The sequence below is a fragment of the Lepisosteus oculatus genome, chromosome 7 (assembly GCF_040954835.1).
Source record: "Lepisosteus oculatus isolate fLepOcu1 chromosome 7, fLepOcu1.hap2, whole genome shotgun sequence".
Lineage (NCBI taxonomy): Eukaryota > Metazoa > Chordata > Actinopteri > Semionotiformes > Lepisosteidae > Lepisosteus > Lepisosteus oculatus.
Window position 1 is genome coordinate 45,230,325 of NC_090702.1, and position 27,973 is coordinate 45,258,297.

The following is a 27,973-nucleotide window of genomic DNA, read 5'->3' on the forward strand; positions in this document are numbered from 1 at the left end:
CAGTACGTTAAAACATGTAAGGATTTGATGTCATCCTGACTAACACAGCACAAACCCTGGAGTCCCGCCAGTACCATCAAACCCCACGCCTATTCTGCTCTCTTGCTTCCTTCAAAAAGTTATTGTATTGCCGAGAAATCCTAATCTGATCACATTTCAGGTTCAGGACAGTATGACTGGTGGTATCAAGGACGAGGAATCAGAGGTACGCTGTGTTAAAGCGAGCTTTCGGGACTGCACTGCGTTTAAGACGTTTGTTGAAGGGTTATAGCTTTCAATTTAAAGTGACCGATTCAAACTGTTTACATACACTGTGTACACATATCGCTAAATACTTGCTTCTTAACAGGTCTCTATGTCATCTTGTATTGACATCTTTGCGCTTATGACAAGTTATTTATTTTTGGTCGAAATAGCTATCTTATAAACGCATAATTTCTTAATTGTAACGTTTTATTCATTTTAGACGTTGACGTACTAAACTGCATCAGAAGTAGTCTATTTTTGTCTATTTTCTGACACGGCAAACCTTTGATCTGTTTTTTCTGACACGGTCTGGTATTTTTATGCTTCAAGGCAACTGCCGTTAATTTTGATATTGCATTCAGAAATCTATGCATTAACGTAACTGGTCTTGTGCTTTCTTTTTATCTTAAAAATGATCATGCCTATTACCCATATAGGTGAGCTCCTGTAAGACCTGTTTGTTCACTGTTCTGAAAATCAGCTGCAGTTGTTTTAATTTTTAATGTTGTTTTTTTTTTGTATACTTGGGTGGTAGATGTTTTTTTTCTGCCATTAAATCATACCGTTTTTCAAAAGACGATCTATTTTGGATTTTCTTTTCTTTTTTTGGGAGTTTGATCTGGAGTCAAAGTGTTTGTAGATGACCCCTTGTGGTGAGTGCGAGACTCGTAGTTCAGAGGGGTGTGGTGCTATATTTTATGCACTTAAACCCATCCCAGGCTGAGACGCGCTGCAAACTCATTGCTCTTCTGCAAGTTGTCCGCTTTTGATTTGATTTTTTTGATTCAGTTTTATTTTTCTTCTCCATCGGGATTATAGGGATTTCTTCACTCGCCATTCATTAGGAAGCAAGGAAATATCTACAAGCCGAACAACAAGAGCATGGATAACGACAGTATGAACGAAAAAGCGATGCACGATGTTCACACTAAAGAAATCGACCTGGTTAACCGGGATCCCAAACACTTAAACGACGATGTGGTGAAGGTACGTGGGTGCGCATGTTACATCCCCGTTAAAGATTTGAAATATTAACTGAGAAACAGGGTTTGTACAGTATGTGTGGCGAACAGGTGTTTATGTTTTAACGTTTTAATGGTCACGGTACTTGGTACATATGCACTTGTAGAAAGGGAAATGTGACGTTTCAGTATAGTAATAAGAAAAGTTTAAGACAACTTTCATCGAAGTTCTGATATGTTCCATATCTTTGAACTTGTGAAAGATTGTGTTTCTTTCTTGTTGGTATGTGAATTTTTACGTGCTGCATCTACTAGAGGTCCTGAGGTCCTTTATCCTTGGAATTTCGACGGCTTTTAAAGTTCTATCGAGTGCCCATAAATTAATAAAACAATACATTAAAAAACCCTATGTGATGTCCCTATAATTATATATATATATTAATTATATATATATGCCTATATCCTGCGAGGAGAAACACAGTTTTTGAATTATTTTATCTTTAATGGAGTCAATGCAATCCCTTTGGTATGTCACTGACTTGTCACTGAAACATTATTTAGAAGGAGAAAATAAATCATCCGTGAGCTGACGAACGATCCAACACTCAAACGTACAGTAAATGAGCGCAGCAAGCAGCCGTACATACTGTAGTCGACTCCGAAATCGGACTTTTCAAACCGACCCTGCTTGCACCGTGAGCAAACGTTTTCTAAAGTGTACATCCTGCACGTTGAAGGAATGTCATACTGCGAAAATAAACGACTGAAGATTTGGAGTGGTTTGTTTTCTATCATATTCTGTCGTAGACTAAAGTTGAATTAAAAATATGTATTTATTTCACTACACTTCAAGCAGAATGGTGTTCATTTGTGTTGTATGTTGAAGAACGGGAATTCTTTGAAAATACTCAGTGGTGTTCTGTATTCTTGCTTTGACATTGGTTGGTGCCCAGTATTTTGTTGACGGAATGGTTAAATTTAGTGCAGTTTTCCAGTGAAGGGTACTTATTTTAAGAAATTGAATGTGTATTTGACTTTTAAATGGAGATGCCAGTTTTACTGTTTTGAACATGCAAATACTCCTTTGCGTGCATACTCCTTAAATGTCTCTCGCGCACGTATTCATTTCTTGTCAATTGCATTTTTTAAAATCAGAAAACACATTTATTAATTGAATAAAGACAAAGACAAATTACAAGTTATTAGCACTGCTGTCTTGCAGTGCCTTGACCCTGGGTTCACTTTCGACCTTGGAGTGCTATTTGGTGGAGTTTGTATGTTCTTCCTGTATTCCCATATGGGTTTCCTCTGAGTGCTTTGGTTTCCACCCACAGTCCAAAAAATATAGTGCGAGGTTAATTGGCTTCTTGTAAAAAAATTGGCCCTGGTGCAAGTGTGTGCTTGAGTGTCTGTGTGTCTGCACTTTGATGGACTGGCATCCCGTCCAGAGTGAACTGTGCCTTGTGCCTCTTGCTTGCCAACATAGTCTCCTGCTCCCCTATGACCCTGAATTGGAAGAAGAGAATAGATGGATCGATGAAATCCAAAAGTAAGAAACGGCACCTGTAGAATGCCTCGGGCTCACCACGGTTGAATAATTCAAAATAATTACATTTCAGAACTCCAAATCCTCCTTTCAGGTGAATGATTTGAGTTTTAGGACTAGAAAAACAAATAATGAAACATCCGGGACTTAAAGTAAGGTAAATATTTAACACCTGTGCTGAAGCCTAAGACTGTTTTATGGTGGATCCCATAGAGGCTAGGATGTTACTGGAAATAATTGAGCAATCTGCTGTTTTGAAAAGTATTCCAGCAGATTCATTTTGATATTTACCAAGGGTGTACATATTTCCATGTGTATGAAGAAACTCTGAACAGCTGGAAACTGGAAACGTTTGTGTGCAGCCATGCATAATTTCAATGTGTAGTTTAAGCTCTTCAATTATGAGGAAAAAAAATAATTAAATCGCTTACCATATTTTGAGAAGACGGAACATCGTCTCAGATTCTTAGGACTATAAGTTAGGGTAAAAGGGTAGAAGACGGCTGTGCCATGGAGTACCGGATACAGACATTAAAAATACATAACTGCTCTTATGAAATTAACTCATTGTGGCTAAATGTTTGGAAAATAATAAGTTTGGCTTCAGCCTCTGTTTAGAAAAGGACAGTCCACTGAGGATTAATAAAGATACTTTAACTAGGAATGACAACAGCCAAGAATTAGCCATAAAAAAGGTTTATTGAGTATTTAAAGTTAAAATAATTTGGTTTAACCCACTTGGATGAGGGGTAACCTCCTGGCCATCACCTCTGCAGAGTGAGGAGTGACCGAGGGGCAGCTGGCTGCGGAGGTGGAGGAGGGATGCAAGGAGACAAATGGGAGGGAGAGAGGGAGAGAGGGAGATAGTGTGCAGTATTTATGATGTTTAAGTGAGGAGATGACATCATGATTAATTGCAAATTACAGACCGCCTGAGGATGATTGAGCTTGACTGTTGTTATCCCTGCCAAACGTTCGTTATTAACTCCATTTTGACGTTGAGGATTGGGAAGAGTGAATCAGTGGATGTGTGGGTGTTGTCTGGCTGTTCAGCTCCGGGAAACATTTTCTGAGAAAGTAAGCCCTGGAAAGACTATCCAGATGCAGCAAAGTTTACATTCTTATATGCTTTTCAACTGTATATACAGTAGATGAACAAAAGATAATGGACTCCTGACAGCATTTATGCATATACCTAATCATCTTCCCAAGAGACAGCTATGCAACATTCTGCCACTTTTCCTCTGCTGCTATCGTCAGATAGTGAGCGTTTCACACAGGAGTTGACTCCTGTTGATGGTATGGTTGAGTTAGTCTCACAGAGGGTCTGTTGTACTCAGGTCAGGAGAAAAGGCTGACTATGCCAAGACTTCAAAATTTTCTTGAGGTTGTGCCATTGTGCCTAGCCCTGTGTGGTCTTGCATTGTGCTCCTGGAAAACGTTTGGCCTTAGGAACTCAAGTGCCACAGTGGTAGCCATTGCAACCTTGCAGTGCTGGACACCTGGTTCAGTTCCTGGGGTACTAGCTGTGTGGAGTTTGTACCTGTGGGTTTTCACCCAAGTGCTCTGGTTTCCTCCAACAGTTCAAAGCTAGTAGGTTAATTAGCTTCTGTTAAATTGCCCCTGGCATGAGTGTGTGTGCGTCCATGTGTTCCTAGCAATGGACTGGAGTGTCGTCCGGGGTGTAACCAAGGCTTCGGGCTACCTTGACCTTGAATGATATAATTGGCTATTGAAAGTGATGTAGTGTGAGCACTTCTTAATGCATTGCTGAGTAGTAGGTTTGTCTTCAGTCTGCGCCATCCATCCATTCTAATTTCACTAAATGCACTGTTTGTAGAAGGTTAAAGTGAGCTTGAGCCTACCTTGCCAACACAGGGCACAAGCCAGTACAGTTTCCGAGACAGGATGCCAGTTTAATGCAAAACACAAGCATATACAGTATGGGGGCCAGTGTTGGTTAACGTAGATCGCATGTCTTTAGACAGTGGGAGGAAAACGTAGTACCTGGAGAAAATCTGAAGAAAAAGGGAAGGGCATGCACACTGCGCACAGAACAAGGTTTGAAGCCAGGACCCTGGCTGCATTACTGTGGTGCCCTCAATCTGCACCTGACCTTTGAATGGGTTAAAGGAGATTTCTTCCCACAACCTCACACTTCTATTGTCCTACTGCTTGGCTTGAACAGACACAGCATGATGCTCACCACATTGTGTCCACGCACATTTCTTTGGTTTGGTCTGTCAGAGGCGAAATGGCCTCTTGTGTGTGTACCCAAAAAGGTATCAAATTAAAATTTAGACTGTTGGGTTGTTATCGCGCATTGCGCATTAATAAGGAAAGTACATTTGAAATCCAGCTTCAAACTGATAAAAGGTTTGAAAAGAAAATGACCTGTTATGTGGTTTCAACAGAGCAGGAAGTGTCAGACTTAAATGTTTAAGAGCTTGTTTCACAGAGCAAGATTTTTACTCCTAGATTTGCTTGCATGCATTGCATGCATTAGATAGTCCAAAATCAGTGCTATTTGGAGACTGTGTAACTACCAACAAGGTTGTGTTGGCCTTTGTGACAGAATTAAGAAATCCTGACATAACGTCATTGCAAGTGTCTATTTTAACATTGGCTAACCTGTAATTTTCTGGATGAATTTAGAATAAACACAGTTGGGGAAAAGTCAGGCCTGTATACATTGTTGCTTTATTTCAGAATTTACTTTACTAAATATTTTACATCTGTTTGTCCAAAACCATTAATACTATAATCTATCATTGTGATGTTATTTTTATTTCATGCCTATTGAGAGACAGCACCTAAGACTTAACTTGTTTGGCAAAAATAATATTGGCTTAAACCAGTGGTCCTCCTCCAAGGGTCCTGGGATTTTTGGAGGTCATTGCAAACTGTCCTGGTACAGTATATCCTAGAAACAAGGAACGCTTAGAAACAATTTCTTACATAGTAGCAGTCGTCACCCTAAGTGTATATATTTCAGTTATATTTTTGTGTGTATCTAGTGGTCCTTCTTGTGACTGAGTTCTTAAAATGTAAATCCCCAGCCAGAGAATGCTGAGAACCGCTGTCAGACAATTGGAAGAATATCTTGGAGAAGTGTAACAAGGAGAAGCTACAGTTCCTTTGAGGGTCATAGTTGTGACCTGTTTTCCTGCAGCTGAGGACACACGCTAACCTTGAAGGCCCTGTGCACAACGTGTCCAAGGCCGCACAACAATTTATGGACATGATAACTTCCACTCGACCATAGAGCGTGCTGGCAAAAAAAAGATGTGCCGCTCCCAAATGATGCATTCTTTTTGAAGGAATAGTTCCAGTGAATAAGACGCCTTGCTTCCTGAGCCGTTGGATGGTTTCGTTCATTTGATTCCCTCCTTTTGGTTTGGTGACACGGATTAATCATCGAGCCGTTGCTGTCAACACGGCCAGTGATTCCAAACTCAAACTCTGCTCCGAACTCGGAGCCAGGAGAACTAAGGAAGGAACGTGGAATCTCGAGTACAGTTAACATTTATTAGAATTTGCTTTCCTAAATAGTTTACATCTGTTTGTCCGAAACCGTTAATACTATAACATCATTGTGATGTTATTTTTCTTTCATGCTCTATTGAGAGACGGCACCTAAGACTTAAATTGTTTTTAAGTCTATGTATGTCTTTAATAAAAACATACATAGCCCTCATACTAATGGGGTATGTGGATTTGAGGGCTGTGTGTGAATAACATATTTTGCCATTATTTCAAATGTCTGTACTGTATTGATTCAGCCAAATTGTATTTGACTGTAATAAACTCTGTATAAAACTACTACAAAAGGAATGTGCAATCATCTGCTTTAAAGACTCGGTAAAAGTGAAGAATGGGTAGAAGATAATGTGCTGTTATATTGCTGTTTTTTTCATTTTCTATTTTCATTCTACTGTTAAAGATTTAGTTGACATCATTGATAGCATTGATGTTATATGTACAGGATTAAGTGATGTTACTGTTTTATTATTTGTAATAGATCTCCATAAAATTATTTTTTGTCCAGATTTCACCCAGGATGAACACATTTTGAGCAGCCTCTGCCCCTTTTAATTGTCCATTTGTGATTGTCACTTGGTTTTGTCACATTATAACCTTCAGCATCCCTTTAGCATTTTCAGAAACAAATTTAGCTCTAGTGGGAAAAGTTTGGAAAATCAGCCTTTCCTGTAGGTAAACTGCACTCTTACAACTGTGCACAGTAGTTGCAGCAGCATGGGAGCACAAGTGTAAGTTCATCTGGGAATGACTCCAGTTCCTCTCCATTTTGTAAACACACATAAAACATAAAAGGGTAAATGAGCAATTATCCCAGTGTATGAAGCAACAGGAGTCTTCACATCCCTTCTTATGGAAAAAAAATAAATATGGGTTTTCTGGAAAGTATTTGGGCACTACCAAATTTTGTATACGGTTTGTCTTTTATACTGAAATGCAGTGTGGCCCAGAAGTTATTTCTGGGATGTGTTGAGACCACTCCTGAAACTCAGACATTTTCTTCTTGACACTTGATTTTTCTAAGTAAAAATATACCACATGCTCTCGCATAGTTATTCGGCTGAGCTCCAGGACATTAATGAAGGGGGCTTAAACTAAAGTATATTTCTTTGGAATTTCTCTACCCTATTTTATTTGAAATGTAAAAACAAAAAGCACGAACAGTATGTTAAGAGGTGTCACTGTTTTCAAAATGAAGTTAAAAAAATAGGTAGATGCAGGCAGATGAACTAAAAATTCCCACAGAATATTATACCATTGCTCTGACATTGAAACTGTTCTCATCACAAAGGTGCTTGGAGTTCATTTGTAAATGATCTAAACATCCAGCCATCCATTTATCTTCTATCCTCTTTATCCAGTACGGGGTTGTGGTAGGACCTGGGCAACCAACGAGTCTAAGACAGGATACACCCTGCATGCCAGGCACACACACCGACACGAGGCCCAGTTTTCCACTAAACCAATTATCCCACCAGCATGGCTTTGGACTGTGGGAGGAAACTGGAGTACCTGGCAGAAGCCCACATGGACAGTACAGGGAGAACATACAACGTCCACACAGATAGCAACACAGGAGTCCAGCAATACTAAACACTAGGCCACTATGCAGTCCTGTGACCTATACATTTAAATATGTATATTTATTTTCAACATACAAATTATAACAAAAGGTTACAAAATATCTTTGACACTTTCTCAGTAATTGTTGTAGTTAATTACAACAAATAGTTAAATGAACAAAATAACCGCACATTGTAACACCTTTTTATAGTCTCAGTTCTCTGGACACAGAGTCTGATGAGCGTACTGAAATGAAAAGTGTAACACAAGCGTGAAGGGACAGTGTGTGTCCAGGACTGACTGCAACATTACATTGTGCACATGCCTACCATTCCACTTCAGATGGTTTTGAAGCACAATAAGTAGCTAACGAGATGAAGGCCAGAGCTCTCCAGCCCCCCCACTTCTGAGCTGTTGCTCTGTTCGGAGGCCCTTGGAAGAGAGCGTATACTGTGAAATCAATGAAAAAGTCCCCATGTTGTCCACCATGCATATCAAGATATGTGCCTGGTGTTCAGAGTCTTCTTTCAGTGGAAACGGTGCCAACCTTTTACACAATTACCTGAGAAGGGAAAGACAGTGATAATTAGACATCTTTAGGATCAGCTTGTACAGGAATTTAACTCTATTTTACAATGTCGATTCATTTTTAATGTATTGCAATCCAGCTACCTTTTCTTGGGTATAAAGATAGCTAAATATTTATGACGCTAGATGCGGATGAAGTGTGTTTTTTTTTTTGTTCATGTCAAACGTCAAAATGCTCTGCATAATTCATTGCTTTTCTTTTAAAAAAAAAGCTTGGAGTGTATCCAAAGATGGATTATATGAAACAACCACATAATATAGAAATTACTGTTGCCAGTTTCCCTCTCATTTGAGATGAATTCTACCAAGATTGTGTTTGTTTAAGCTAATTCATTCCGAAAAATACTTTATATGTAGCCATCCAATTGTAAATGATGTGGGTTTTAACAATGTTCATCTTTGCTTTATGAAGTGGTAGGGATAAGATAGTCAAGAAGAAGTTGCAGCTGCTTCTCAGTTGTTGAAGATATAGGGTAGCAGTATCAGTATTAAACATTCATCTGATGCTGTGTTAATTGTGAATCTTTTCTCTGTCAAATATTCCTGTTGGATATGTCTAATAAAGCAGGGATGTGGTTCTTTCTACCTATAGTAAATCTGAAGTGCTTGTTTAGAGCTTGTTTTCTCTGCTACTATTGAGAAACACAACTTGGAACACTGAAAGGACATCAGGCCTTCGCCACATCATTATAGTTCAGCTGTGAAAGCACAAGTTTTATTTGATCAAATTCTGAAACAGACGAGCAGCTTGAAACATTTGAAATGCTCATTTTAACAGTCAGCTTGTAAACCAACTTTACACCATTTTAACACTTGGCTTTGATATAGGGCTGTTTGTATTTCATGAGAGTGCACCCTGCCCCATTTCTTTACTCAATTTCACACATGCACCAAAAACAAACAAGTGGAGGCCAATTGGCCCATGTAGCGCATGAGGTACTTAGTAGCTTATTGATCCACGAATCTACAGTAACTGTGCCATTCCTCTTGAATAGCTTGGACAAGCATGTGCCTGTTCACTGGTTTCTGAGTTCCATTAGCACACCTCCCGGCACTTGATCATTGCACCTCCGTGGAGTCAGGTTGTCATGTGTCTCTACAACAGGAGTTTTGTAGCAACCGAAGACTCTTGACTAGATCATCACACTTAGACCCATCCATCAATAAGTCACCAGATTAGTGTCTATCTCTTTCTGCGTGTCTGCATCACACTTGCCGATGCCCATTTGAGTGGTCTGCTCAAAACCTTGGTTCCTTTGCTTATGTATTTACCTGAGGTATTTATTCCAGCCTCCAACATTTAATGACATACAGTAAAGGCTTTATTCTATCAATAATTAGGGCATAATGGCTCCTCTCTTGAATTTCACCAGGTTAAATCATCTCATCACCTGTTCGGTGTTCTGTCTCTGACAAATGATGCTATTTGTTTGCAAAAACATGCTCTTAAAAATACACAGCCACATTTATTTGTTTCACTGCATGTGTTTGAGCCATTTTATTTTTTAAATAAAAAATTAGGTTGGAAGAGGAAGTCCCGGAAGCAGAATATAATCGCTGCTACATTTGTGAAAATGTGCTTCATATCAATAGCAAAAATAAGAGATATATAAGCAGTTTTGTTAAAGTAAATGTCCGCAAATGCCAGCAGATGTACTGTAACAATGTGGTGACAAGCTGTCTACGGTGTAAGAAATCCTGATTGTTGATTTGTTTAAAGCTCTTTTTGCTTGACTCTTAGGTTGTCTTTCTAGCCCAGCAGTAATCTCCCATGAGTCGATGTCGTCCACTCGTCTGAAGCTAATTTAATCGAAGGGGGGTGCCGTCTGTGACAAGTGCTCAAACGATGCTTTCTCTGTCCCGACTTAGGTCGATTTTGAGGACGTGATCGCGGAACCCGAGGGCACCCACAGCTTCGACGGCATCTGGAAGGCCAGCTTTACCACCTTCACCGTGACCAAGTACTGGTGTTACCGCCTTCTCACCGCGCTGGTGGGCATCCCCCTGGCCCTCATCTGGGGCTTGTTCTTCGCCATCCTGTCCTTCCTCCACATATGGGCGGTGGTGCCTTGCGTCAAGAGCTACCTGATCGAGATCCAGTGCGTCAGCAGGGTCTACTCCATCTGCATCCACACGTTCTGCGACCCCCTGTTCGAAGCTATGGGCAAGGTCTTCAGCGGTGTGCGGGTGTCCATGACCAAGGAGGTGTAAAAGAAAGAGGGACCAGAAACACACAAGAGCCGAGGTTCCATGGCTGGTCGGACACCAGCGCTCTGCTGCCTACAAGCTCACAGTTGCTTTCCAGCAACAGTTTAATGAACACTGACACAGGAAAAGAAAAAAAAAAGCCTTGCTTAGATTTTTTTTTTACTCTATTGTTTATCACTCCGGGACTGAGCTCTCCTTTTTTGGTAGTCTGCCTTAGGAGGCTACGCCATTTTTTTTTACTCTCTCATTCCATCGTTGTACAACGCAATAAAGTACTGTTCACTGTTTAGTAACTGTAATACCTACAGAGGCCTGGCAGAAGTTAAGCTCCTTTAGTACACAGCGCAAGCTTGCACAGTGGGATCGGTGGCTTTGGATTATGCCTCAACAGCAGAGTGTTCTCTCAAATTGGCAGCTTTGAAGAGAATGTTCTTTTTGCCACCCTGCTGCCCAGTGTGCTGCATGCTGCTAGTTTTATTCATTGTGGTGATCGTATATAGAAACGCAGCCAACAAAATAACACATGATTAGGAGCCAGATCAATCTTGCATAGTTTGTTTCATTGCCTCTTTGATTCCTAGCAAAGCTTTTCATGATGTTTGAAAGCATAAAGGCAATGTTTTCTTTCACAAGTAACACTTAGTCTATGTACCCACTGCTAGGAATAAGATGTTGAAAACTTGTTATGCTGAAATGGTGGTGATTATATAAGAAGCAATGCCTCTAGTAAGCACGTGTCACTAAAATATTAGACAGATTCTATTGGCTCTACACTGAGGAGAGAACTGAATAACCCTCTGCGTGTTTCAGTTCACTTTCTTGAGCCTTAAAATTACAGAAGAAAAATCTTGAAGTTATACATTGTATTTTATGTATGTAGTCAAAAAAGATAATTAACAGTTCCTCTTTTTCACAACTTCTGAAGTTTACTGTATAGTGCACACTGGTGAGGAGAATCTGTTATATGTTAAAAAGAGTTTTAGTTGAATTTCCTTCACTGTTTAAAATGATGATAAGATTCCAACTGATGACAGCTGCTCACTTTGGTGTCAAATATGTCTATCTGCTGTCTGTGAAGATGCAGTATTCACCTAGAAAGTTAATATTTTTTATATGTAATGGAATTTCCCTTTCCCTGCTTTTATTGTACAATCTGATATCATGCCAAAGACAATAAAATACAAACATTAACAACACATCCTTTGGTTTATGTGGGCTTTTTTATGGAGTTTACAATGAGGGTTCAGGAAGGAAGATAGCACTGAACAAGGAGACAGATCAGAGAGACTACCCAGAGGCCAATGGCACCTTTTAAAAGAGCTTTTATGGGCTGGACTGATCAAAGTGTGCACGTGACCACAATTTCCCAGCACTCCTCAGATCTGGCCTCTATGGCAGGAGGACAAGAAGGAAGCCATTACTGAAAAAAAATGGTATTGTAAACATCTGGCAAAAAGTTTTGTGGTCTGACTAAAATAGACATTTTTGGCCTAAAAGCAAACCCAAGACAGCACATCACCCAAAGAACACCATCCTACTGTGAAGCACAGTGGTGGCAATGTCATGTTACTGGGATGTATCTCATCAGCAGGGACTGGGGCACTTGGCAGGACAGAAGGGAAAATTAATGGTTTAAAATACAGAAAAGACCATGAGGAAAACCCTGCTACCCTCTGCCAGAAAACTGAAACTGGGACAGACGTTCACATTTCAGCATGACAACGGCCCCTGAATTAGCCACCGCTTAACTGGAGAGGCTAAGGAACAAAAAAGGTAAATGTCCTTGAGTGGCCCGGTCAGAACCTCAATCAAAAATATGTGGCATGATGTGAAGATTGCTAGCCTTCGACACTTTCCAAGGCTTGACAGAGTTTGAACAGTTTTGCATAGAACAATGGTCAAATATTGCAACTCTAGGGTGCCATGTGTAGAGACCTACTGTACAGTACAACAGATTAATTGCTGTAATTGCTGTCAAAGGTGCTTCCACTAACCTTAGAGGGTGGAAATTTATCCAATGGTGACGTTACACTGCAGGTGCTGCCGAGCTTTGCTAAAAAAAGGCTGACAGGCCAAAACCTAAGTGCAGGACTTCGTAAGTCTCCAGATAACTCTCGAGAGCCGACTAGACAGCAAGACTGAAGCACCTGGTGCAGAGAAGCAAGCAGGTGGAGGCCTCGAAAACAGTGACCTGCACTAGTCCGCCACTGTAGTAAACTAATGCTTGCAGTTGAAAGAGGTATGTAGTGTTAGTGGTCTCACAGCTCTAGGGAGCTACATGTCAGAGCGTCAGTCTAGCAGAGAATCAAGCCTGAGATAGGCAGAACAATCAGGCGCTTGAGTGTTGGATTGGCTGCCTGATTGAAAAGTTGAAGGGGGAACAATGAGATGGCCCGAGCACGTTCTCGCGTGGCCAGTGAACGGACGACTGCTCATGGGAATGTTCCGTGTTCCCATGGCAACTCCGGCCTGCAAACTCCCAGATGATGTAACAGATGATATTTCAGTTTTGTATGACAAAACAGTTTTTGTATGACTACAGTTGTGTGCTTTGTGAACCTAATTTAAACCGTTTTATCAAATCACTCAATATTTTGTTAAGGAGACACATATTTAACCAGGGGTGCAAAGGACTGAGAAGGCTGTGATTTCCAGTTAACTGTGTTGTCTGTAGCTATGTGTCTAGTAGCTATATGTCTAAGACATAAACCATACAAAGAAGGCTTGAAATATTTTGCATTAAGACATGATCAGAGTTATGAATTTGTATCCAACATTTATATACAGCAGCTTAGTTAGGAAGAAAACCAGCAGACAGAGGTACACCAGGATCAAGGCTGCAGGATGGTACCTCGGTCTCTGCTGGTTTTATTTATAACTGAGCTGCTGTATATACTTGTTGGATGTAAATTCATGCATTTAATTGATCTGATTGGTTCTTTAGACCTTTCTTTAACTGTTTTACTGCATTTAAACCTTGTTTTAAAAAATACTTTAAAGTATATTGTTCCAACAACAACAGCATACAGAACTTTATCGTTGCTCCTCCACTTGTTAAGAGTTCTCGATCTTATTTCTAGCTCTAAGAGCCGAGAGAAAAATTAAAATATGCCTCATATTGAGAACTGAACTCAATTATCAATTATCTGTGATTAAGAACTTGGAAGACAAATACTGGACTAGCACCACTGCAGCTTATATGGAAAATGTAATGGTATTTTACAACGCTCAAACAGCAGCTAACATTATCACTATGGCTAGATCAACAACAGCATACTCCAGACTTCAAGGTCAATTAAACAGGACTCCATATAACATCTGAACTTTCACAGGTAAATTGAAATGTGATGCAAAAGATCATTCACATTTGTAAAACATCACTTAAAAGTACAGCAGAAATTTCAGTAGTACTACATTTATAAAACATCACTTAAAAGTACAGCAGAAATTTCAATAGTACTACATTAGGTATATTAAAGCATATTTCAAATATTTTAATTTTAATCAAACACAGTGATATTTATTGATGGGGAATATAAAGTTGTCTGTTTTGGAAGCGAAGACGGTGAGGTTGTAGATTTCTCTTCTTTTGGGTGTGTTTTCCTGAACCACTAGGGGTTAGAATAGAAAACATTAACAGTGCTCCCCTGAACTGTGAACTGCAGTTGGGTGGTACAGAATGTGTATCACCCTGTTATGCATGCCTACTGTACAGCTTTTACAATCAGCCATCTGTTCTGACTTGCTGTTAGAAGATTTGGCTGCCTCAAGCTACAGATGACAGATTTAAGAAAAATAAGGCGTCATCAGCTTCAAAACCCCAACTGCCAAATCAATGTATTTGTTTTATTCTAAACAACAATCTGATATAATGCTTTGCCGACTTGATTGCTCAAATGCAAGTAATGTTTCCAATTAGGCAAATAGTGCACATTTTATTGCATCAAGGGCTGATGATGAAATAAAGTGCTGATGGCGAAGGATTCTCCTTGCATACTGGTAGAGGAGTGTGCCAGCGTGGAGCAGCATCTGGGAAAAGCTGCAACATACTTGCAGATTGGGTTCCCTTGCTGAGAAGAGCTGTTGCATTAAAATGGGTTATTTTAGTGAGAGCTGTGGGGGACAGTTTTTCCAATCACTCAAAACCACCAATGTCAGTGGGTTTAGAGTTATGGTAAGCCCGAAGGCAGGAAGGACAGATTACCTACTGTGCAGAAAATTGATGAAACTCAAACTCACTGAGTCATAGACACACATGCACCACGAGCCACTGCGAGCTCCCTACTTTCAACCTCGACTACATCATGGTATCACAATGTGTAGAACTGATGTTCCACTGCCTTACACCCCTGCTCACTGTAAGTTGCTTTTCACTGTCCATGCTGGAAATGATTTTATTATCTGAAAAGCAAAGGATGGCTCTTGTTTTCCTCTTTTTCTACAACAGGCAAAAATAAAAAAAACAGCTGCACAGGAGCTATCACGTTTGTTCAGTACATGAATGCTTTCTTGGTTATATAGTACATGTTAGAGCTGGTTTTAGGTGGTGGACTTCAACAGTACTGCCACATTAGTGATGGCTGAAAAGAGTGCCTGCATTGAAATATAATTACATTAAAAGTCAAGAATTTATATTACATTTACATTACTTGTAATACTGTCATGTTTTAACAACATCAAATCCATTTAAGTGGGCTTCTCCTCACATATTGGAATTGGAACATACTAATATCATGATCCCACTGTTTTGTTCTGAAAAGGGAACACGCCAGCTGAGCCCTGGTAGGGCAGCCCTGCCAAATGTTACTTTAATTTTGCAGACACATACTGTGATGTAGAATGTAAGAAGTCAGAATTAGCCCTAGCCTAATTCCTTCCATATCTGAGAGACTGCTGAGACTTTCACTTCAAATAGAGCTCCAGTTCAAAGTGTTTGAGTTTATGTATGGAATATTTAAATAATCTGACATGTGCAATACTACATTGAAACCTACTCCACTTGGCAATCTGGACATCAGATTATCCAGAGGAAATAATATGCTACGCTAAAACAGCCATAAGGGAACCACTGAGAAACTCTAACCACAATATTGTATGCTGGAAATTATACTTTGAAATTCTACAGACTCAGTCTATACAGAGACATTTCCCATTGCAGAAAAGAAGAGAATGGGAGTACATGGGAGAGGATAATCATAAAATTAGTAGAAAACTGATCTTACCCCATTAAGGATGTTGTGCTTGAAGCACCAAAAAATATTAATTCTTCAAGTAAATAAGAAATAGTGGACCAAATGAAATCAATTAAAATTGACCTAAATATAAATTTATCCATTTCTAAAATGACAAAAAAAGAAATATATTGTGTTAAAGAAAATATGTGAACAGCAAAAATGGATATAAGGACATTAAAAAAATACTAAAATAGTCTACAATAACCAAATGGATTTTCAGTATTACAAATGCAAAAGAGCAGTAAAGGATGAACTTGGAATTAAAGATGGAAAACTTTTATTCAAAGGGAAATGCCTGATCTATTAAAATATTTTTTTCGGTGTTTCTCAAATAAGACATGAAGAATATGCTTCAGGCTGAGCAAACACTAAGTCCTATATAAATAATATTAGGATAGAGCAGGCACACGTTTTACAGGTGAAGGTTTTACTAGAAGCACTTAAAAAAAAATCAGGGCTAATGGTATTCTAACAACTGTACTTATGGAAAGAAGATGTTATCTACTGGGCATTAATAAAATTCTTCCAGCAGTCTCTCAAGAAACGGGACTGGAATTTTCCATGGACTGGAAAATTGCTAATATATTCTGTGAAAAGAGTAACAAAACCAAATCAGGCAATTATAGAGGAATAGTACTTAAGTATGGGAAATAATTAGATTTTAACATAGAAAAAAAAATTAGATTTAACACCTGGCAGGTGGGAAGGATGGAGCTAGGCACAAGAGCAGGGCTCTGCATGCTGGCAGTAAAAAAACATGAACTTTAGATACCAGATGGGAGTCAGTGAGCTCCAAGAAATAACTTACAAGAAAGACACATTCCTGGGCTTAAATGAATTAACTACACTTTAGTCTTCATCTAATGATATGGGTCTTGAATAAAGAAGAACAAGAGGGTACCTAATTCAGATATTAAAAAACCTCAAAGATGTTGGCAAAGTCAACCCAATGGGTTATCTTCAGAATACACAGTGAAACACAATCCAGAGGACACAAGTGGAAACTATGTGTAAGTCATTAAAAACTGAGAACAGGAGCCCCTTCTTTACCCACAAGGTGAAGATTAGGGGATTGTGAGACTACACAGCACCCTGTAAATGAAGTTCAGCAGGTGTGAGGCTGGCCAGTACCTGGATGGGAGACCTCCTGGGAAGGCTAAGGCTGCTGCTGGATGAGGTGTTAGTAGGACATTTTTCTTTTTATTATTATTACCCTGCCATGTTGCAGATGCCTAGGCCTTCTTTAAAAAATACTGAATAATAATCAATATTATCAATACATAATATCTTTTAACACAAGTCTTATTCATTACTGTATCATTATAACGTGTGCCCTGCTTCAGCCATTGGATGTTTGTCGTGTAGTTAGTTCGTGCCTCTCTGTTGAATTCGCGGACTTTTTAAAACTTCGCGTCTAGTGCCCTCTCGTGGGTGTTCAAAAAATTGCTCAACATATACAAAATATTTTCCTGTCCTTCGTCTTCATTTCTCCACGATATTCTATTAATTTCTGTTACATCCAAAATGTAAAGTCAAAACATACAGTACGATCTCTCAAACTCACTAATTAATTGAAGCATTTAATAGAAGGAAATCAGGGTGGAATAATAATATTTGCATAATATTTTTAATTGTTTCACTCAAGAGATCTAAGCTTTCATGCCATGAAAGTAACCAGTTAAAAATACTGGTATTAACTAAGACGTTGTCAGTTAAACCTGTTTAGGCACTAACATAGATAATTTTCACATTTAAAATAATTTATTTTTGTTTACTCTACCTGACTAATAATAATAATAATAATAATAATAATAATAATAATAATAATAATAATAATAATAATTGCTTACACTTATATAGCGCTTTTCTGGACACTCCACTCAAAGCGCTTTTACAGGTAATGGGGACTCCCCTCCGCCACCACCAATGTGCAGCATCCACCTGGATGATGCGACGGCAGCCATAGTGCGCCAGAACGCTCACCACACATCAGCTATCAGTGGGGAGGAGAGCAGAGTAATGTAGCCAATTCATAGAGGGGGATTATTAGGAGGCCATGATGGGGTAAAGGCCAGGGGGGAAATTTGGCCAGGACACCGGGGTTACACCCCTACTCTTTTCGAGAAGCGCCCTGGGATTTTTAATGACCGCAGAGAGTCAGGACCTCGGTTTTACGTCTCATCCGAAGGACGGCGCCTATTTACAGTATAGTGTCCCCGTCACTATACTGGGGCATTAGGACCCACATGGACCGCAATACATAATAATGTATTGATGATATTTATGCATCTGTGACATAAATCCTGTTTGAAAGATTATGAAAAATACATCACAATTGAAAAACAATGGTTAACTATTGTGTAACTGCAGTAAATGTAAGCATGGAGAAGCAAAGAAATTAATTTAATAAGCTGAGGAAAATAGCAAAGAAATAACCAAACAGAAGTATTTTACTGAGAATCATATAGCAACAATTAGCATACATTTTGCCAGTAGATTGTAGTATGCATTAATCTGCATAATGTGTTTTGGTTATTTGTGTATTGGAAACTATAAAGCTCTTTTTATATGACACATTTATGATTTATACATCTTTTGCTTTACTACATTTTAATTAATTTTATTTCTAAAAGTTTTACATTTTGTTTTTGCACAAATACTGTATGTAGTATAAAACATTTTTGCTTTTGTTTGGACAGACGGAGCAAGCTTTCTTGTGGTCCTTTAGATCTGTTTTTCTCTTTCTCTGTTATTTTTTATAGATTTGAGAGTGAGAATGCCCCTTTACTTTATAAGGATTTTAGATTAATTTAACTGAATCTCTTCACAAAGTTCTGCTCTTCATCCTCTGATCCCAATTAAAATTCCACAGACATATTTTATAGTTCCCACTGTAAAAAATGCAAAGAAACGTTCCCTAGAGCACTTACATGAAAACACTTACAACTAATAATAAAAAGCTTGTGAAAATCTTTCAGAAAATAAATCACCTTACATAGTTTACGCTTAATTTACATAGCCCTCTTTTTGTAATAGTTCATGTTTTTTACCACTAGATGACAATACCCTTAAGGCCTTTCAGTGCAAACATAGGAATAGGATGCTAAAAAGCTTTCAGAATTTGGTAGTGGAGAATTTGAACAGCACGTGTTCTTGGCAATTTACATTTTTATAGTTCTTTAGCATTTTATTTATAGTCAAAGCTAAGCATGGCTGCTCAGTACTGGGATGGGAGAGATACAAGGAAAATCAAGTTACTTGTGCAAGTGGTGTACGACCAGTAGGGGGAGCTCTTCTCCTTGGATGAGAATTTTCACACCTATATCCCTTTATTGTTACCAGGAACACAGAGTGCTTGGAGGCGGCAGCCTTCAGACAAATACTTCCCGACTACTTGGTCCCTAAAGATCCCACAGCTATGTTTTTAGTAGATCCCAAATTCCAAATCTGTCCTTCTCAAAATTGCCCCAAAATTCAATTCAAGGGGCACTTTTTTGCAACTACCTTGAACTTGAACTTGAACTTTATTGCCATATGTTACCGGTACTGGTACAATGGAATTCTTACTTACAGAAAGTCTCTCGATTGCAAAACAAGTGTAAAAAACAAAACAAAGTGCAAACAGTGCATCAAGACAATGTACAAACAAACAATAGACAATGTGCAAGTAAACATGTAGACAGTTTGAATGTAAACAATACAGACGTGTAAACAATGACTGGAGATGTGCAATAGATAAGAAATCATAAAGAGGTAGATGGTGATGGTGTAGGTGTGGTCCGAGGGGGATGGCTAAATGTGTTCGCCAGTCTCACCGCTTGTGGATAGAAGCTATTGAAGAACCTAGTGGTAAGTGTCCGTATTCTCTCATATCTCTTGCCTGAGCGCAGTGGGGTGAAGAGCTCATGCCCGTGACTGTCCTCTGTCGTGACTGTCCTCTGTGATGGCCAGAATTCTACCACGGCAGCGGTCCTCATAGAGCTGTTTGATCTCGGTGAGACCGCAGCCGATGATCTTCTGGGCCATATTGACCATTCTCTGCAGTGCCTTTCTTTCTCGCAAAGAGGTGTTGCCATACCACACGGTGATCCCGTTGGTGAGGACGCTCTCGATGGTGCAGCGGTAGAAGTTCACCAACACATGTATTGGCATCCCCCATCGCTTGAGGCACCTCAAGAAATAAAGGCGCTGCTGAGCCTTCTTCATGATAGAGTCCTTTCGCAGTTTCACCTGAACAGCTGTGTAATGAGACAGCTGGTGTAAAATAGGTGCTGCATATCAGCAGTGAAGGAAGTGGCCTCCTTCTATATGAAAAGAATTTTGACATCCTCTTCGGGGTGAAGAGTATACGAAAGCAAGCAAAATAATAAGCCAGGGTACGGGCTACAACAAGGCTGGCTAACGTGTTCCAGCCTCCCACCTAGTCCATTTGGCAGGATCTCATCCAGCTGTTTGTTGAAAGATGACAAGGTATAGGCTTCTACACCATGGCTGGATAGCTTACTCCACACTCCCACAATCCTCTGGTTAAAGAGCTGAATCCTGTTCTCAGTTTCAAATGCACATCCCTGTAGTTTCCTCTCAAGTCCTCTGGTTTCACTGATAGTTCTAAGGAAAGTCTACAAGGTTAACTGAAATGTGAAATGGATATTGAAAGAATATGAAACTTTGGCAGAAAAAACAATCATGTCAAATGAACAAAGTTACCACCAAAGCTGTCAAGAGCTTTGTATATTGTATCACATTAAAGACATTTTTAAAAACAAAACTGCATTTGCACAGACCAGGGTCTGGAAAGTACTGCCATTTACTTTAGAAATACAATGGTTTACAGTGCCTGGAGTGTTTGTACAACATGTAATTACTACAAATATGAGTTCAGGAATCACCTGAAACTACAGTAGGATCAAATCAAGCCTGAAAATCAACATAAGACCAAAGGGATGTTCAACAAATACATTCTATCCAAGAACACTTAAGTGAATGTTTTCAGGCTAGAAGAGTTCGACATGTGTTTGGTTCATGTGTGCTAGCCAGTGCCATGAAGATTTCACTTCATTTCCCAATACGTTCTCCATTTTTTCTGTTGATTCCAAGACTGCTGATAAACAGTATCATAAAATGCACAGAACATATTAGAAAGTATAAAATACAGAAATATGTAGGACTTTTTGCTTTAAATGTAACCATTATGTTTAAATAATAACTACTAATCATCACTTATAATACTAATATTCTTTTTCATTTATATTTTTCCCATTTAAATGTTATATTAATATTATATCTTTCCTCTTTATTAAGTTACCTATCATTTTTATGATTCATTTAGCTATAATCATGGGAGTCTTAGATTTTTTTTGTCTGTTTAAGGTGCACTATTCCTCGATACAAGCATCAGGCGTGGTTTGACTATGATTTATTTTATTACCTGTTTCCACAACACGCTTCAGGCAAAGGAACTGGAACATGTCAACCAGACACCATGGAAAAAGAGGGTAAGGCTGGTTTTGTCCTCTGTGATGCAGCTGTGCTGAAGACCCCTTGGGCATAACAAACAGCTGTTTTCTGGCATGATGAGCAGCTTACAAAGCAAAATCAGATTCATGAGGCTGACGGACTCAAAGGGAGTGGTTTAATTGGCAGCCTTTGACGTAATTGTGTAAAAATCAGCTGTGCATTTGACATAATCAAATTTCATCTGATCTCTTTATTGACTAGTCCACATGTATGAATAATGAAAACAGCTTCGCTGAGATAATTTCATTTTCCTGGGGGGTAAGCTCCCTTATTTGCTTTAGTTTTTATAGAAAATCTAAATATTTCTTGGTGTCAGTAAAGGGAACATTTTTTCCTCTGTGAACTGAAAAAGACTTTTATCTGGGGACATTAGTTATGAAATAAAAACATTGAGTTGTTTGGGTAACAGGCCACGTACTACATTTATATGGAAATAACTGCACATACCTGTAGAAAGGTGTTTTTCAGAAGCATTAGTTTTGAAACATTTAGTTGTTTTGTTAACAGGCCACATACTACTGTACATTCCCATGGAAATAACAGCACATACAAAGGTGTTTTTCAGAAATCTGCTCCTACAGTATCATCAGTCCTGTTAAGTCAGTCAATTGAATGTCATTACTCTCCCCAGTACTGGAGACTGCTCAATATTTATCTTGTCAATTGGTCCAACACACTCTGCTCTTCCTGATGAACTGCCCTTTGGGACCCAGAATTTTAGATTTACTCTTGTCTTCACAATGGATGAATGTTTCAGTTTAAGGAACATTTTCTTCTCATTTCCCCTGTGACTGATAATCTTGCTACATGCCACATATATAATCAAAAGGGAGCAGATTAGACAACATTTGGATTGAAAATGTTTTAACCTTTCTTATGGTCCGAATATTTACTTATTGAAATAATGCTGTTGTTTAAATGAGTTCTGTTTGCTTTTCAAAAACAGTTTTTTTTTAAGTACAAGCTTGTTGCGTTTCATGGTTTAACATCCTCAAAAGTACTTCTTTGTGGTCTTTGTACCTACAGGAGCTAAATGTGCTTTCCGTGATTTGCTTTTGTGACAAATGTACTGCAGAAACATCCAATTTCAAATTTGTATGTGAGGTAATCTACAGGAAGTAAAAGTACTCTTGAAGGCAGACACATCAAGTGGCCCATATTGTATACCCCAAATTATGAAATCCAGTGCTTCACTGCCTAATGGTTACCCTTAAAAATATTGTAAATATTGGAAGTGCCTGCGAAAGATTTAGTCAATATTTCGATGCTGTGGTATAAGCAAAAAGACTTCCCTGTCTGTATGATAAGGCGTAATTTGTTTTTGAATATATGCATGTCTAGATCATCAACTAAAATAAACATTGCAAATAATATTCATTAAGAAATATATTTGTATTCTTAATTTTCAGTAAGGTGAAAAATGTGCACATAGTCAAATACTTCCAAGCACTTTCCTCAAAGGCATTTTAGAAATTTAGTTAACACTTTAAGTTTAGGGTCTTCACACTTTATTTAGGAATGTGTAATGTGTAATATTATAAATATAATATTAATAAATACTGTATAAAAACTGATTTCTACTTATGATGCATCATTTCATTTTATTAGCAAAAGGTAGATTTTGCTACCTAATGCTTTATTAATACATGCTTAAATATTAGGATCTTGCTTGCAATGCATTCATAAGGTGGCATTTGCAAGCCCTAAACTAAAGTGTTGCTGACATTTATGTTTATGCCAAAGTTGTGATAAACAAAAGGAAGCCAAATATTAGTGTTATCAGCCTTCATATAAATATTAAGGAACTGAGTTGACTGTGTATATATTTCTGTTTTTCATTTGACAGAAAAACTATGATCCAGATCTAGAAGTAAATTCATTTTGGAAGTGGCCTTTAATGATCCCTAAATTGTGATATGATCAGTATCGTCTTTTCATCTGATTTATGTACAATAATCTGTGAGACACACTGAAATGAAATCTTTATTATATATTTTATAGCTGGTATTCGAAGCATGAAGATAAAATTAACAAGAATTGTATACTCTGTGATTTTAAAGTGCACCTTGCTATTATTCTTTAGAAGCTATTTTTATGTATCTATAGATAAGCATCACCTAATTTCCTATCCATTCCAGACATGTCTGATATGAGTAAAATAGCACCAAGTCTAAAATATTACATTTTTTTTTCATCTTGACATTATGTCCCAATGTGTGACCTCATCTTTTTGTCAGCGTTTTAGAGGCACATTTTCCTGTTGCTTGTTTGATGGCAATTAAATTTGGATTCTAAGAAAACTTGAAAATGTACATAGTTTTCACATTTTGTACATCTATAGCCACAACGATTTGATTTTATGTCATTTACTAAAACAGAAACAGCCAAGTAAACAAATAGATATGTCAATAGATAAAAGGAAGAAGATTATCCACAAAATTAGCTCGGAAAACTCTTAAAGGTTGAAACATTAATCAAGCGAGCAATAGATGTTTCTACATTGTCAGCAGTTAATTCCGTTTTATATTGACCTTCAGGTGATAAATAATGCTGGTTGCTCTAGTTAGTTGCTGCACAGAGATTGTGAGCCCTTAAATTAAAACTAGTCAGAATAATGCTGTGCTATGCTGATTTTGCTTTCTTTTTTTATTATGCTTTACCATGAGTAAACTGTGTTGTCATGGTCACTGCGGAGTATTGATACGAATGTAGTTTTTGTCCAGCAGGTGGCATTATACCTAATGAAATATATACATGATGCTTTAATAATAACAATTGCTTACACTTATATAGCGCTTTTCTGGACACTCCACTCAAAGCACTTCACAGGTAATGGGGACTCCCCTCCACCACCACCAATGTGCAGCATCCACCTGGATGATGTGACGGCAGAAGAGCAGAGTAATTAAGCCAATTCATAGATGGGGATTATTAGGAGGCCATGATTGGTAAAGACCAAGGGGAAATTTGACCAGGACGCTGGGGCTACACCCCTACTCTTTTTGAGAAACACCCTGGGATTTTTAATGGCCAGGAGCTCAGTTTTACGTCTCATCCGAAGGACAGCGCCTGTTTACAGTATAGTGTCCCCGTCACTATACTGGGGCATTAGGACCCACACGGACCGCAGGGTGAGCGCCCCCTGCTGGCCCCACTAACACCTCTTCCAGCAGCAACCTTCATTTTCCCAGGAGGTCTCACATCCAGGTACTGGCCAAACTCACACCTGCTGAGCTTCAGTGGGTTGCCAGTTGTGAGTTGCAGAGTGATATGGCTGCTGACTACTTTACTCTGGGCTTTGAGAAATGAAAAGAAATGATGTTACCATCATCCAAAACAGCATAGATTACTAATCACAATGCACTAGAAATTACCATGAAACCCATACAATAGCAACAGCACGTAAAACAGAGGGGAAATATTAATTTTTAGGCATGCTCCCTAACATTACTGAAGACCAGTTGTCGATAAAAATGCCAGCCATTTATATACCATTCACACGCACTGTTCTATGGCTGTATCCTTCACACTGTGAATGCAATGATGAATTACTCCAACCTTATATTTTCAGCACAGTGGTCCTTACATGTGATTATGATCCAAAAGCTATTTCTGGTTCTTTTCCAGAAAGCCAGTGATTACAATGAGCAGACAATGGGCTGATCAAAGAAGCAGCCACAGCCTGCCAACTCACAGGCAAATCATAAGACCAGCTTCAAGGCAAAAGACCAAAACAGAATGCATTGCCGAATAACAGTGGGCAATGCTGGCAGAAAAGATTTCTTACACCCATCTAGTGTTCTTACGAAACTGTATCATGAAATATTTCATATTCATAGACAACTGAGGGCTTTGGCTTAAGATAAACCTCTTTGTTTTAGGTATTTGTGTGGATTTTCTTTCCAAGACAAAAATAATTGTTCTGGTCCAACTGCCAGATCCTATCCTTATAGATCCAGTAAAAGGCTAAGACCTGCCTGGCTTCAGAGATATACAGTAGCAAGCCAAAAACACTCTTAGACAGCACAGATTCAGGCTGTACACAAATATGACCTTCCAGGAGTAAGAGTGTGTCTTAGCCCTTTCTCCAAACATTGTGGTTTTATCTTTAATGTTTACACACTAGGCCTGTTAATTTACTGGGTCCACTTCGTAGCTGCACATGATGGACATACAAAACAGAGCCTCCATCCTGTTCCCTGTCCTATCTGCACATTTATTGATTAGGGGTTCACTGTAAACTATTCTGAATTGACATTCCAGAGCAGAGAAGCTCACCTTACAGCTAGGCTTAAATCCACCATGAAAAACAACCAGCATAAATCTGGCATGCTGTAATTCTTGATACCCTGACTAATTTTCTTATGAAATGAAGATTTATTTCATTCCCTCTCTCTTTCAGACTGCATCCAAATCAGAGGCATGTTGGTAGAGAACGTCTGTCGTGTTCCACAAATGTTAAACAACCTTAACAACTGCTGTTTTTAAATGATACAAATATATAATTTCTGCTTTGAGTTTATTACTGTGCTTCACTATACTACCTACAATGTTCAAGATTAACCAGTTTTACATTTTTTACATGTTGGTCGTAAGGTAATATAATGATATATAATTTTAGATAAACAGAGACAGATGGTCAACAATACCTTCTTAAACACATTTTTGATGAATGTCATAAAAAACATTTAAATTATAAGAATTCTGACAGTAGAATTTAAGAGTCCAAAACGGAATACAAAAGTTATACATAGTACATACAAACAACAGTTAATTTCGGAACTTTGAGTCTGCATTTTACGGATACATTTCCTGTGTGTCCTAGCCCTCTCTCCAAACATTGTAGTTCTATCTTTAATGTTTACGCAGAGGGCCTGTTAATTTCTCTTTACTTGCGAAGCCCACTTCTGCCGCACGTGATGGACGAACAAAGATTAAAGTCCATTAGTGACACACAAATCAAGTCAGTAACTGCTGTGCATTTCATCACACGATCTTTCGGTTTCTACCCAAAAGCCAATTGTAGGTCAGAGCCTAATAGCTGCATTTTTGTTTTCCTCCAACAGAGAGACACGGGAGTCAGGTGTACTAATGTCATAAACAGATCTGTTTTTGTTATCAGGCACATTCACAAAAAATCACATGCTATTATTTTTAAATAAAAATACAGTACAGTATCGTGATATTATGTCGTTATTAATATATGGAAATCTTTAATTCCCAATTAACCGACCTTAATTAAGCACGAGCACAAACAGCTGAGATTTGTCCGATGGTGAACGATTATTTTTTTAGTGGAAAATGTGAAAGCAACGACCGAGAAAGTTATATTTAAGTGTCCGAAAATCCAGATCAGCTGTAAAGGCTACAGACTGCGTCTGGCAGATCCCACTCTCACACCACCACACAAATGCTTTCAGTCAAGTGCTACTTTGCTATCTAAACAGTAGGTGCGTTATTATTCTTCTTTGGGAAGAGTTGTTGTCTCTCCTCCTGAGGGAGTCAGCCGCGTGTGAGGAAGATACTGTACAAACATTTAAAAACCTGATTTGTCCATTTCGGATTGCTTAGTTTTAAGTTACTTATGGTTACAATTACGCGCTGGTTACTACAATGTCGATCACGAACGCCGTCCGACTACTTCCAGAACTTACATACGCCCACCGCTAATGCTACAACCCTAGTGACGCAATTGGTTCACTGAAACCTGTATAACTCACCTGAAACTAGTGCTTCTGAGGTACTCTTATCAGGGGCATAGTGTAGCTCTGTACGTTTTTGTTCTGTAAAAAAAAAAATCGAAAGCAGAGGTCAGCCAATAGCTTGAGTCACACAGGTCCGTATCCTGTGGAGCAGCCGGATTCGCTGCACTGCGAATAATAAGGGACAAGTTTTCCAAGTCAGAAAAACGTGGAAATCGCCAACCAAGAGTCCATGTACTACTTCATGGGATTTTTCCTTTCAAATACAAATGATCTAAGCGGATACTGCTTCTAAACGCATGCAACCCGACATGATTTAAATAAGAAAGGGCGCCGTGAAACTAACAGGTGAGCGTACTCTGTTATTATCGTTATTATTTTCCGAGTGCCGGGACAGTTATTTTCTGTTACTGTGTGTTACTAGATGGTAAACCGAACCTCTAATACAAACTATTCGTAGCAGGAGAGGTGGTTAAATGAATAAACACTAACTCGGTGCTTTAGTAAAAGCACGATGGCTATTACATTTTCAAAACAACGATACAGCACCAAAGTTTTGGCATGACTTCTTTAACCGGCGATTACGGTGTTGGACAAACTCTGCCTGGAAAGAAATGCGCTCTCCCACCCGTGCTGTGCTTCATGCGTGGTGTGTGGAAATCGCTGGCATGTTTTGTTCTTTAGCCATCGTATGTTATCGTTCGCACTGTCAGTGTGTCAGGTGAGTGGGTACCCCAATAGTTGCCGGGAGGTTTAACCCGTGCATTTTGGGTTTGTTTTAAAAAGGTTACTTTTCTCTTACTGTACTGAGGTTACATATAACACAAAAGAATGCCTCTAGTGCCAGCCAGCCATTGCACTTAATGA

The 27,973-nt window shown here is 38.8% G+C and overlaps 2 protein-coding genes and 1 long non-coding RNA gene across 4 annotated transcripts in view; 2 read left to right on the forward strand and 1 right to left on the reverse strand.

The window, feature by feature from the left end:
* On the forward strand, nucleotides 1-11,851 carry cav1 (caveolin 1). Its single transcript, XM_006633269.3, has 3 exons — nucleotides 1-205; nucleotides 1,066-1,233; nucleotides 10,315-11,851. Exons 1-3 carry the CDS (start codon nucleotides 173-175, stop codon nucleotides 10,654-10,656), a joined length of 543 nt encoding a protein of 180 aa, XP_006633332.1. The 5' UTR covers nucleotides 1-172; the 3' UTR covers nucleotides 10,657-11,851.
* LOC138240829 (uncharacterized) lies at nucleotides 7,901-27,731 on the reverse strand. Its single transcript, XR_011190095.1, has 3 exons — nucleotides 27,656-27,731; nucleotides 27,125-27,187; nucleotides 7,901-8,419 (listed from the first exon to the last, which is right to left on the reverse strand). It is a non-coding gene; the product is annotated as an uncharacterized lncRNA (long non-coding RNA).
* met (MET proto-oncogene, receptor tyrosine kinase) overlaps nucleotides 27,365-27,973 on the forward strand; it is a 45,719-nt gene continuing 45,110 nt past the window's right edge. For both annotated transcript variants that reach the window (XM_006633331.3, XM_015352284.2), the window contains exon 1: nucleotides 27,365-27,454. The gene's annotated coding sequence lies outside the window, so the exon portion shown is untranslated. The remainder of the gene's footprint in view (nucleotides 27,455-27,973) is intronic.

What these genes read in the sequence shown, in the direction of transcription:
- cav1 (XM_006633269.3), top strand. Translation starts at nt 173, where the DNA reads ATGACTGGTGGTATCAAGGACGAGGAATCAGAG. An exon ending in TCAAGGACGAGGAATCAGAG is followed by an intron (nt 206 to 1,065) that starts GTACGCTGTGTT and finishes TCGGGATTATAG; the next exon opens with GGATTTCTTCACTCGCCATT. An exon ending in TAAACGACGATGTGGTGAAG is followed by an intron (nt 1,234 to 10,314) that starts GTACGTGGGTGC and finishes GTCCCGACTTAG; the next exon opens with GTCGATTTTGAGGACGTGAT.